This window comes from Meles meles, chromosome 2, assembly GCF_922984935.1.
Source record: "Meles meles chromosome 2, mMelMel3.1 paternal haplotype, whole genome shotgun sequence".
Taxonomy (NCBI): Eukaryota; Metazoa; Chordata; class Mammalia; order Carnivora; family Mustelidae; genus Meles; species Meles meles.
The window spans coordinates 144,086,357-144,098,600 of record NC_060067.1 but is presented as its reverse complement, the minus strand read 5'-3'; the positions used below and the strand labels follow the sequence as shown (position 1 = coordinate 144,098,600).

General features: G+C 35.2%; 1 protein-coding gene across 7 annotated transcripts in view; it reads right to left on the bottom strand.

Moving 5' to 3' along the window:
* LRBA (LPS responsive beige-like anchor protein) overlaps positions 1-12,244 on the bottom strand; it is a 759,801-nt gene that overhangs the window by 631,944 nt on the left and 115,613 nt on the right. For all 7 annotated transcript variants that reach the window (XM_045989499.1, XM_045989508.1, XM_045989525.1 and 4 more), the window contains exons 7-9: positions 12,089-12,215; positions 11,313-11,432; positions 8,836-8,982 (exon numbers count right to left, since the gene is read on the bottom strand). In XM_045989499.1, the coding sequence (XP_045845455.1) occupies positions 8,836-8,982; positions 11,313-11,432; positions 12,089-12,215 (394 nt within the window). The remainder of the gene's footprint in view (positions 1-8,835; positions 8,983-11,312; positions 11,433-12,088; positions 12,216-12,244) is intronic.

Sequence of the window (12,244 nt, the reverse complement as noted above, 5' to 3'; positions counted from 1 at the left end):
ATTGTGCAACAAATCTCCACAACTTGTACATCACGCAAAACTGAAACTCAGTATTTATTGAACAACATCGCATTTCTACCTCTCCCCATTCCCTGGGACCTACCATTCTACTTTCTGATTCTGTAAGTGTGACTATTTTTTATAATTCACATAAATGGAATCCTAATGTATTTTTTTATTTGCTGATTTCATTTAACATAATGTACTCAAGATTCATCGTGCTGCAGCATGTGAGAATTCCTTCTTTTTAAAGTGAATAGTAATCCATTATACATATATACCACATTTTATCTATTCATTTGTCCATGGACAATTAGGCTATCTTGGCCTAATTCAACTTGTGAATTCTGCTTTAAGACTATAAAAAAATAAAACATAATACACGGTAAGACTGTCTTTACTTTTATGGCTTCTACATGAAACATTTAAAAAGCTTTTATTAAATACATCATTTTTCTAAATTTCTGCTTATATAAAGTGTTAATAAATTCAGAAGCACTGATTTAATATTCTATATTTTTTTTAATTTCATGAAAGCTAATTTTTTTTTAAAGATTTTATTTATTTATTTGACAGACAGAGATCACAAGTAGGCAGAGAGGCAGGCAGAGAGAGTGAGAGAGAAGCAGGCTCCCTGCCGAGCAGAGAGCCCGATGCGGGACTCGATCCCAGGACCCCGAGATCATGACCTGAGCCGAAGGCAGCGGCTTAAACCACTGAGCCACCCAGGCGCCCATGAAAGCTAATTTTAATGGGAATGTTAGCATAACTGAAATACATGCTTTTAAACAAGTTAATAAATGCTTTTAAGGGGAAATGTCATTTGGGCAACCTACAATAGCTAACCTATTTACCAACTTAATATATAGCTATATGATCTGGGAGACTATATAATGCATTTTCCAAAGGCAGAAACTGAGAAAGTCCAAAGAAATTAACTGACTTCTTTGAGACCACAAAGAAAATTTGTGGCACAGTAAAGATCAGAAACTAGTTCAATTAAAAAAATAATTTAGTCTCCGCTACTATTTGAAGAATAGTACCTCAACATTAGCAGGTATATCTTTGGGGAAAAAAAAAAAATAGCACAAAAAACATTTTTGCTATTTTGAGCAGAATTTTAAAAAAATAACCCCTACTAGTAAATCTAAACTAAACTAAATCTACACAAAACTAAAACTAAGAATCTGACACTTTTCAGGAATTGCTGCTAACTTTATTGAAATAATATTCTTGTGTAAATACTACAATACAATTAAGATAAAAACAATATGCTTTCAAAATACTCAAAGCAACACATTACTTCATTAAACAGTCAGAACATACGAAAGAAGCATTTAACCCTTTGTTTCTTTTGAAATATATATTTTTTAATTCTTGAAGTACTTAATTGCACTGTTTAAAAGGTCACTCTGAGATTGCTGGTTTTCCATATCCCTGCTATTTTAACTTTGAGGAATTCTCTAAAACATGGATTATATTACACAACAGATTTCAATAGTAATAAATAAATGAAGTGATTCTATGATCATCAATTTCTCTACTCACATTATTTTTAGGATTTTATTTTTTATTTGAGAGAGAGAGGGAGAAGCAGACTGCCTGCTGAGCATGGAGCCAGATGAGGCAGGACTCCATCCCAGGACACTGGGATCATGACCTGAGCTGAAGGCAGATGCTTAACCAACTGAGCCACCCATGCCCCCTCACCTCAGATGATTTTTAGTATAGTTTTATCACTATCTGACCATACACATATCAGCTAGAACTACTGATAAGATTTTTCAACTAGTACTAATATGAGCAGTTTTTTTTTTTTTAATACAGATTTTATTTATTTATTCGGCAGAGAGAGAGCACAAGCAGGGGGTAGGGAGTGGTAAGGAGAGAAGCCGACTCCCTACTGAGCAGGGAGCTCAATGTGAGGCTCCATGTGAGGCTCAATGGACCTGAGCCAAAGGCAGACACTTAACTCAATCACTCTGGTGCCCCTCAGCAGTTATTTCTACACATTTACCAATAAAGGGCCTCTCTGGACCTCAGAATATTTCATGGTAAGAATATAAACTATGTTGGGAGAGGGGAAAGGGGCTATGGACATTGGGGAGGGTATGTGCTATCATGAGTGCTGTGAAGTGTGTAAACCTGGAGATTCACAGACCTGTACCCCGGGGATAAAAATACATTATATGTTTATAAAAATAAATAAATAAATAAAAAATAAATAAATAAATAAAGGGCGCCTGGGTGGCTCAGTGGTTTAAGCCGCTGCCTTCGGCTCAGGTCATGATCTCAGGGTCCTGGGATCGAGTCCCACATCGGGCTCTCTGCTCGGCAGGGAGCCTGCTTCCCTCTCTCTCTCTCTGACTGCCTCTCTGCCTACTTGTGATCTCTCTCTGTCAAAATAAATAAATAAAATCTTTAAAATAAATAAATAAATAAATAAATAAAACATTGTTGACCAAAAAAAAATATATAAACTATGACCACGTGTGATTATCTCAGAACACAAGGGTGACCTAACAACATTTGAACAATCAATTTAAAGACCAAAAATCATGATCATCCCAAAAGCAGCACAAACAGCATATGATAAAATCCAGCAACTCCTCATGATGAAAACAGCGAACAAACCAGGAATAGAAGTGAACTTCCTCAAATTAACAAAGAACATCTGTGAAAAGCTAATAGCAAACACCACAATGATGGTTAAAAAAAAAAAAAAAATAGAATGGTTTTTCTCCTAAGATCAGTAAAAATACAGGGATGTCTGCTTTCAACATTTTTTCCTGTTTTTATTTTCTTTTTTAATTGGATTGTGGCAAAAACCCTTAACAGAAGACCTATCCTCTTAACAGATACTTAAGTATAAAATATAGTATTGTTATCTATAGGCACAATGTTGTACAGCTCTCTAAAACATATCCATCTTGCATAACTATAATTTTATACCTACTGATCAGAAATTCCTCCTTTTCTCTCTCCCCCAGCCCTTGGCAGCCACCATTTTATTCATTGTTTCTATGGGTTTGCTATTTTAGATCTCTCATATAAATGGAATCATGCAGTATTTGTCTTTCTATGACTGGTATACTTCACACAGCATAAAATCCTCAAGATGCTCTATAGTATACGTTCTAGCCAGGGCTATTAGGCAAAGAAATAAAAGGCATCCAAAGACAATTACTGTAAGATCTCACTCGTATGTGGAATTTAAGGAACAAAACAGAGATCACAGGGGAAGGGAGGGAAAAATAACACAAGAAGAAATCAGAGAGGGAGACAAACCATAAGAGACTCTTAACCGTAGGAAACAACCTGAGGGTTACTAGAGGTGAGCAGGGGGATGAGGTGAGTAGGGGGATGAGGTAACAGGGTGATGGGCATTAAGGAGAACACGTAATGTAATGAGCACTGGGTATTATGTAAAACTGATGAATCACTGACCTCTACCTCTGAAATTAATATACAATAAGTTAATTGAGTTTCAGTAAAAATAAATTTTTAAAAATATTATCCAAATGGAAAACACGATATGAGATAGAAACATGAATCTAACAAAGTGAAGTGTCCTAGAAATGGCAAATATAGAAGTAAATACAAAAAACATGACCCTGACCACTTATGTCTTTAAAATACAAAATGAAAGTCAATGAATCAAAAAAAAAAAAAAATGTATCACAGGAACTATAGTACATGAAAAAGTAAAACAATTAACAAAATAAAAGACAGGAGGAAGAACTGCAGGATTATGTGGGAAGGTGCTTATAGTACAGCATCATTTGTTGGTAGATGATAATAAATAAATGTCAAAAAAAATACTAAACCAGGTGCACCCAAGTGACTCAGTTGGTTAAGTGTCTGCTTCCAGCTCAGATCATGATCCCTGCTTCTCTCTCTCTCCTTCTGCCCCTCTCTCCAACTTGTGCACACACTCTCTCTCAAATAAATAAAATTTTAAATAATAATAATAATAGGGACTAAGTGGCTCAGTCAGTTAAGCATCAGCCTTCACCTCAGGTCATGATCCCAGAGTTCTGGGATCAAGTCCCACATCAGGCTCCCTAGTCAGCAGAGAGTCTGCTTCTCCCTCTGCCTGCCGTTTCCCAGGCTTGTGTGTGCTCTGTCTCGCTCTCTCATAAATCAATAAATACTTAAAATTAGTAATAATAAACCAATAATAGAAATAAAATGAAATACTAAATAATAGGCAGTTAATTCAAATCAAAGCAGGAAAAAAGAGAAGAATCGAAGAACAGATGAGAGAAGTAGAACACAAATCACAAGACAGTAGATTTAAGACACATAGCATCTATACTTACACTGATTGTAAATTATGTAAACACTCTAATTAAAAGGAAAGATTATCAGACTTGGTAAAAAAAAAAAGCAAAACACGTTTTATAAAATTCAAAATACACCTAATAATAATTCTCTGGAAACTAAAAATAGAAATTGCTCAACTTGATAAAAGGCATCTATAAAATATTTATTATTGCTTTACCCCTAAAATAAAAAGTAAGGCAAAAATGTCTATTTTCACCACTTCTATTTAACTATTTATACTGGTGGTCTTACCAGTACAATAACACAAAAAAGGGAAAAGGCATATAGACTGGAAATGAAATAAAACTTACAGTTTACATGAACGTGTAGGAAATTGAGGAACAACAAGCAGGTAAAAAAAGCTAGTAAAACTAATAAGCAAATTTAACAAGGTCAATAAACAAAATTCAACTATGTATTTACATACTAGAAACAAATAAATGGAAACTGAGATTTTAAATACAACTTATTACCCATAAAACATGTAATACCTAAGAATACATTTAACAAAATGTATATATGGCCTATACAATGAAAACCAAAAAACAGTGCCAGGAGAATTTTTTTAAAACCTAAGTAAATAGAGAAATATATCATGTTTACAGACTGGAAAAATCAGTATCAGATGGATGGCCAATTTGCCCCTCACAGATCTATATATTTATTACAACACTAAATAAAATCCCAATAGACACCTTTATAGAAAATGATTAAGAGGGCTCTAAAAGATATCTAGAAATGCAAAGGGCTTAAAAAAGCCAAAACAGGGGCACCTGGGTGGCTTAGTGGGGTAAGCCTTTGCCTTCAGCTCAGGTCATGATCTCAGGGTCCTGGGATAGAGCCCCGCATCGTACTCTCTGCTCAGCCGGGAGCCTGCTTTCTCTCTCTCTCTGCCTGTCTCTGCCTACTTGTGATCTCTCTCCCTGTGTGTCAAATAAATAAATAAAATCTTAAAAATAAATAAAAATAAAAAAAATTAAAAATTTTTTTAAAAAGCCAAAACAATGTGAAACAGAATATAGTTGAGGGTTTTAGACTTTGTGCTTTCAAGATTTACTATGAAATTAACACTCACCAAGACAATACCTACAGTATTGGCATAAGAAAAACATACAGATCATTGAAATACAATACAGCCTCAATGATGCCAAGGTAAGGCAATAAAGAAAGAATACTATTTACAAAAAATTAGTACTGGTAACACCAGAGTACACATATGCAATAAAAATGAACCTTGACCCTTACCTCATACCATACACAAAAATTAACTTAAAATAGGTCATAAACCTAAATATAAATGCTGAAACTGTAAGAGAAGAAAACAGGAGAAAATCTTTCCAACCTTGGAACAGATAAAGATTTCTTAGGATATAAAAATCATGGCAATAATCAAAAAAGTTGATGAACTAGAATTGATAAAAATTAAATTCACCTGTTCTTCAAAAGCCACAATAAAGGGGGGTGGGGGCAGGGCACCTGGCTGGCTCAGTCGTTGGAGCGCTCAACTCTTGATCTCAGAGTTGTAGTCTGGGCCCCATGTTGGGTGTAAAGATTACTTAAAAATAAAATCTTTGGGGTGCCTGGGTGGCTCAATGGGTTAAGCCTCTGCCTTCAGCTCAGGTCATGATCTCAGGGTCCTGGGATCAAGCCCAGCATCGGGCTTTCTGCTCAGCAAGGAGCCTGCTTCCCCTTCTCTCTCTGCCTGATGCTCTGCCTGCTTGTGATCTCTCTCTCTCTGTGCCAAATAAATAAATAAAATCTTTAAAAAAAAATAAAATAAAATCTCTTTTTTAAAAAAAAGGGAAGGAAAGAAAAAAGGCAAGATGCGGACCATCAGAGAAATATTTATAACTCAAACAAATGATAAAAGAGTTATATTCAGAATATATAAAGAAATCTCAAAACTCAACACTAAGGAACCAAACAAAAATATGCAGAAGATGTGAACAAACTTCACAGAGGAAGATACACAAATGATCAATAAGCAAGGAAAAGATGCTTGGAATCTCTGCTCATTACAAAAGTGCAAATTAAAACCAAAATGAGATACTGCTACATACTCACTGAAACATCTATTAAAAAGACCAGCAATGTAAGATGTTTAGGAATGTGGAACGAGTAGAAAACTCATACACTGCACAAATGTGAAATTATATAACTACCTCAGAAAAGGATTTGGCAATTTCAGTCAACATTATCATTTAGTAACAGCACTCTCATATATTTATGAAATAAAAAATGTGTCGGGGCGCCTGGGTAGCTCAGTGGGTTAAGCCTCTGCCTTCGGCCCAGGTCATGATCTCAGAATCCTGGGATCGAGCCCCGCATCGGGCTCTCTGCTCAGCAGGGAGCCTGCTTCCCCCTCTCTCTCTGTCTGCCTCTCTGGCTACTTGTGATCTCTCTCTCTCTGTCAAATAAATAAATAAAATCTTAAAAAAATTAAAAAATAAATAAATAAATATGTGTCAGCACAAAGACTGATACACCAATATCCATAACAGCTTAACCACAGCAGCCAAAACTGCAAACAACCCTAATGTCCATCAACAGAAAGATGGATTAAAAAATTGTGATGAAGTCATACAATGGACTACTACTAAGCAATACAAAGAAAGGAGCTACTGTAACAAAGCAACATGTAATGTTTCTTTCATAAGAAACCAAACTCCAAGGAGTCATGTTGCATGATTCCATTTACATAAAACATTTTAAAAAAATCTCATCAAGTGACAGATTCGTGGTTTCTCTCAACAGGAATGCAGAGGGGTTAGAAAGGTGAAAGGAATTGACAGAGGAATTGACAATGAATCTTTTGCATTGCAATTTTTTTTTAAGATTTTATTTATTTATTTGACAGAGATCACAAGTAGGCACAGAGGCAGGCAGAGAGAGGAGGAAGCAGGCTCTGTGCTGAGCAGAGAACCCGATGAGGGGCTCGATGTGGGGCTCGATCCCAGGACCCTAGGATCACAACCCAAGCCAAAGGCAAGAGGCTTTAACCCACTGAGCCATCCAGGCGCCCGTTGCATTTCAATGTGAATTGACAATGAACCTTTTGCAGGAACAAATATATTCTATTTCTTGATTGTTGTGGTAGTTATACTTTTATCAAAACTAATTAATTAAAATATGTATACTTGGGGTGCCTGGGTGGCTCAGTGGGTTAAAGCCTCTGCCTTCTGCTCAGGTCATGATCCCAGGGTCCTAGGATAGAGCCCCGCATCAGGTTCTCTGCTTGGAAGAGAGCCTGCTTCCCCCTCTCTCTCTGCCTGCCTCTCTACTTGTAATCTCTGTCAAATAAATAAATAAAATCTTTTTAAAAATAAATAAATAAAACATGTATGCTTTACTCACTGTAACAGTATATATATATATTTTTTTTTTCAATAAAACAGATTTTGTTTTCAAAGGAACATAGCAAACTAAGTTGCTCCCTGAAACCAAACTAGACTAACAATGGCTTAACACAAAGGTTTCCAAATTTTGTTAGTTAATGACAGTCTTAGCACTTCAATAATTGTCTATGTTGCTTTAGATCAAAATAAATATTATTAAGTGGTTCAGCTCAATTTTGTATTTTAAAAATTTAATAGCCATCTAAAAAGCTTAAGGCACAAGTCAAAAAAAAGGTTTCCTTCATTATTATATTAGCAAAATTATTTATTACTTTTTATGCATCTTGGGCACTGCATGAACTCAAATTTGTAATCAGATTTCACACCATCATCCTCATTTCCTGTTCCACATTAATTTTCACATGGTACTTGTTTTTTATTGAAAATTTGAAAATTTAGTTATGCAAAGACAGATACCATCAAAGAAATGCAGCATGAACTAAAGGTGAAACTTGAGCTAGTAGTTGCATAGTGTTCCACATATGACAAGTATACTATGTTTCCCTCAAAAATTTTCAAGTACCCGAGGCACCTGGATGGCTCAGCAGGTTAAAGCCTCTGCCTTCAGCTCTGGTCATGATCCCAGAGTCCTGGGATCAAGCCCTGCATCAGGTTCTCTGCTTAGTGGGAAGCCTGCTTTCTCCCGTCTCTCTCTCTCTCTCTCTCTCCCTCTCTCTCTCTCTCTCCCTACTTGTGATCTCTGTCAAATAAATAAAATAAAAAATTTTAATAAAAAAAATTTTTTTTCAAGCACCCTTCATTTAGATTCCTGTGACTTCCCTGTGGTACCTCTGATTACTCTGACATTCAGTTTTGTAATCCAAGGTATGTTGCCCCATGCATCTCCTCCCTTTTATTTTTTTTTTTTTTTAATATTTTATTTATTTGACAGAGAGAAATCACAACTAGGCAGAGAGGCAGGCAGAGAGAGAGGAGGAAGCAGGCTCCCTGCGGAGCAGAGAGCCCGATGCGGGGCTCGATCCCAGGACCCTGAGATCATGACCCGAGCCGAAGGCAGAGGCCTTAACCCACTGAGCCACCCAGGCGCCCCATCTCCTCCCTTTTAAAAAAGCTCAATTAATACTGGTTAATTAGTGAACAGCAAGTAAAGTACCTTATATCCCAGGCCCAACTGATAAATAGCAAAAATCTGAGCAGCATTAAGAGCCTCACTGAAAAGGTAAACCGCAGTCATCTGGCCACAGAATACTCTATTAGCATCCGCTGTTTCTGATGAGCCCAGGAAACATTTGTCAAACGTCTGTGAAAGAAAATAGATTTTATTAGAGAAAAAAACAAAAATTATCTCCTCTAGAAATAACAACCTATTTGCTTAAATGTTCTGATTAAATATTGGTATAAATGTTTTGTCCATTCTGAACCAACCTGGGTAGATTAAAATAATTCACTTAGCATTTCACTTCATTCACTCATTGTTACCTACTGTACAGATCATGAAAGACATCATGGAAAAGGAGATAACACAAGTTTTCCAAAGTACAATAAATAAAACTTGATGAAAAAGTGGATGTAGAAAATGAGAGTCAGAGAAATCATCATGGACTCTGAAGGTTCATACCTGGGCAAGCAAAGAAGCAGTCTTTGTTATAAGAAGGAAAATCATGAATTAAGTTTAGGACATAATCAATCTGTCTTTTCTGTGAGTTAATATGGATGGCGCTAACATGAATGGAGAAGCAATTGTCAACAGGGTTCTGTAAGTTTGATAAGAAGTTAAAATTGTAAAGAAAGATTTTTGCAGATATCGAGCTATAGATAATGGGTGAGGTGATGGAGTAGATAAAATCTCTCAAAAGAAATATGTAAATCCAGAAAAACAGGTTTATGTTTCCCTTCTAACATTAAAAAAATAAAATAAAAACCTTCTCTTACCATTTAGGTTGCAAACCACATTTTAAAGACCCATGGTGTACAACAGAGGAACTAAAATAAAGTTCTTCACATCTCTTTAAAAGTATCCTCTTAAGTGACAAAACCATTAGAAAGAATGTTGAAAATATATACATATTGACATTAGGCAATACAGAAAAGCTGTTAACATTTGGGTTCTAAAGACAAGCCACCTAAGTCAAATCAATGCGTCACCCGCTGCTGATCTTGACAAGTTAATCTCTCTGTGCTTCAGTCTCCTTACCTATAAAATGGAGATTATAATAGTACTTACCTTGCAATATTGGTGCTTTTAGAAAATAAAGGTATTTATTACAATGCCTTGAGTACAAGAAGCACTTAATAAAGATTAACATAAGGAAAAAGCAGTTTAAAAAAATAATAAGTAGGGGCACCTGGTGGCTCAGTGGGTTAAAGCCTCTGCCTTTGGCTTGGGTCATGATCCCAGAGTCCTGGGATCAAGCCCCGCATCAGGCTCTCTGCTCAGCAGGAAGCCTGCTTCTCTTCCTCTCCCTCTCTGCCTGCCTTTGTACCTACTTGTGATCTCTGTCAAATAAATAAATAAAATCTTTAAAATAATAATAATAATAATAATAAATATATCTGATCCCCTGTGTTAAAAAAAAAAAATGAAGAGCTAACATTTACTGAGCACTTACTCCATACAAGGCATTGTGCTAACAGATTTGTGAACAATAAGTATCTCATTCAGTTATCACATTAACCTTCAGAGAGGTACTACTTTACACCCATTTCCAGGTGGAGAAATTTAGACCTAATAGATTAAGTAAGATCATACAGTTTAGAAGTGATAGAACTGGGATTCAAACCTAAGTCTATTACAATAACCTGAACTTCTAAGATTATCATTAAATAATACATAAATATGTGCAGCATAGGATACAAAAGAAGCATTTAATGGTGAATGGGTGGAATGGTTTGTAATCATGGTCCTGATCTGTATTTTTCAAGTTTTCTATTAAAAAATGTCATTGGTGAGAAAAAAAAAAACTTTTTAATTCCTATTTAAAATCTGAGATTAATATGTATGGATCCCTCTTTCAATCCTGAAAACATTATTAGATAACAGTCATCTATAGCAGCTATGAATTATCTGGAAAACTTATGAGCGTGTATCATCTAACTCATTCATAAAAATGGTCAGAATTCTGTCATAGAGCTCCCAACTTTAATTTGATAAATGAACTAATGATACACTTTCAATATATACCCATTGTTACCTATAAATCCTCATCTCTACCCTATCAAGAATAATTTCATAATAAGGACTGAGTAATACCTTATGTGATACATGAACACAGTTCTACTCTATAAATAGATATCCTAGCCAAACTATAATTATAAAACTCTGCCATTATTATATTCTAAGTGTCCAACTCTTTTTTTTTTTTTTTTATTTGCCAGAAAGAGAGATCACAAGTAGACAGAGAGGCAGGCAGAGAGAGAGAGAGGGAAACAGGCTCACCGCTGAGCAGAGAGCCCGATGTGGGGCTCGATCCCAGGACCCTGAGATCATGACCTGGGCCGAAGGCAGCGGCTTAACCCACTGAGCCACCCAGGCGCCCCTGCCATTATTATATTCTAAAATTTATACTCAATGTATATTTTTCTTATTTTAAAAGTTCATGATTTTAAAATAATTTTTTTCAAATTACTTACATCACTGGTGTTGACAAACCATGTTATCTCTCCATAGGAAGCTAGCTCACCATTCACATAACAACGAAGCTCACTATTCTTCCACCGGTTATAAATATGCACTATAGTTACCATATACCACTGAATAAATAAAAAGTTTGAAAAAGAAAAAAAGATTACGATTCTTGCAGTAACTTAGCCACACTGATAGTAATAAGTAAAACTTAAATTATAAATTACAATTAAATCTAAAATTAAAATAAGACTACCCTTATTAAAGTCAATATTCAACCTCTAAACAGTATTTAATCGAGGCAATTCTCAATAGGTAAAAACTTATGAAATTATCTTTCCAACTTTTTATTATGAAAATTTTCAAATATATCCCCAAAAGTTAAAAGTTCGTACAAATACCCTCTTTCATCATTCTAGATACCACAATTGTCAACATTTTGCCATATTTGTTTTATCTATTTATTTATATGTACATACACCATTCATTAATCTCTAAATTTTAAGGCACAAAAGAAACACACATTACTACTATTACCACTATTACTAAAGTAACTGCCATTGATATTTTCCCTTTACTTCTTTTAAATTCTATGAATAACAAAATATCACTCTTTTTATTATCCAAATCAGGGAGGTTAACAATTATCCAATGATTTATACTTCATTTTCCAAAACAGAATAAACAGAGTTGGGATCTCTACCACATATTATGTCCTTAATATTAAAACAAAGCATTGTGAAGGGTATAATAGCTTGTTAATTTAACTAATAAGAACACATACCTTTTGTGGCTTAAAATCATATTTCACACAGTGCTGAAAGCCTTTTCCTTTTGACTTTATTGATGTTATAATCAAACAGCCCCCAACAAAGTGAGCAGAATAACCAAGACCTTTGCTTGTTCTGAAACTACAAAGAATAATTTTCATTTTACCTCT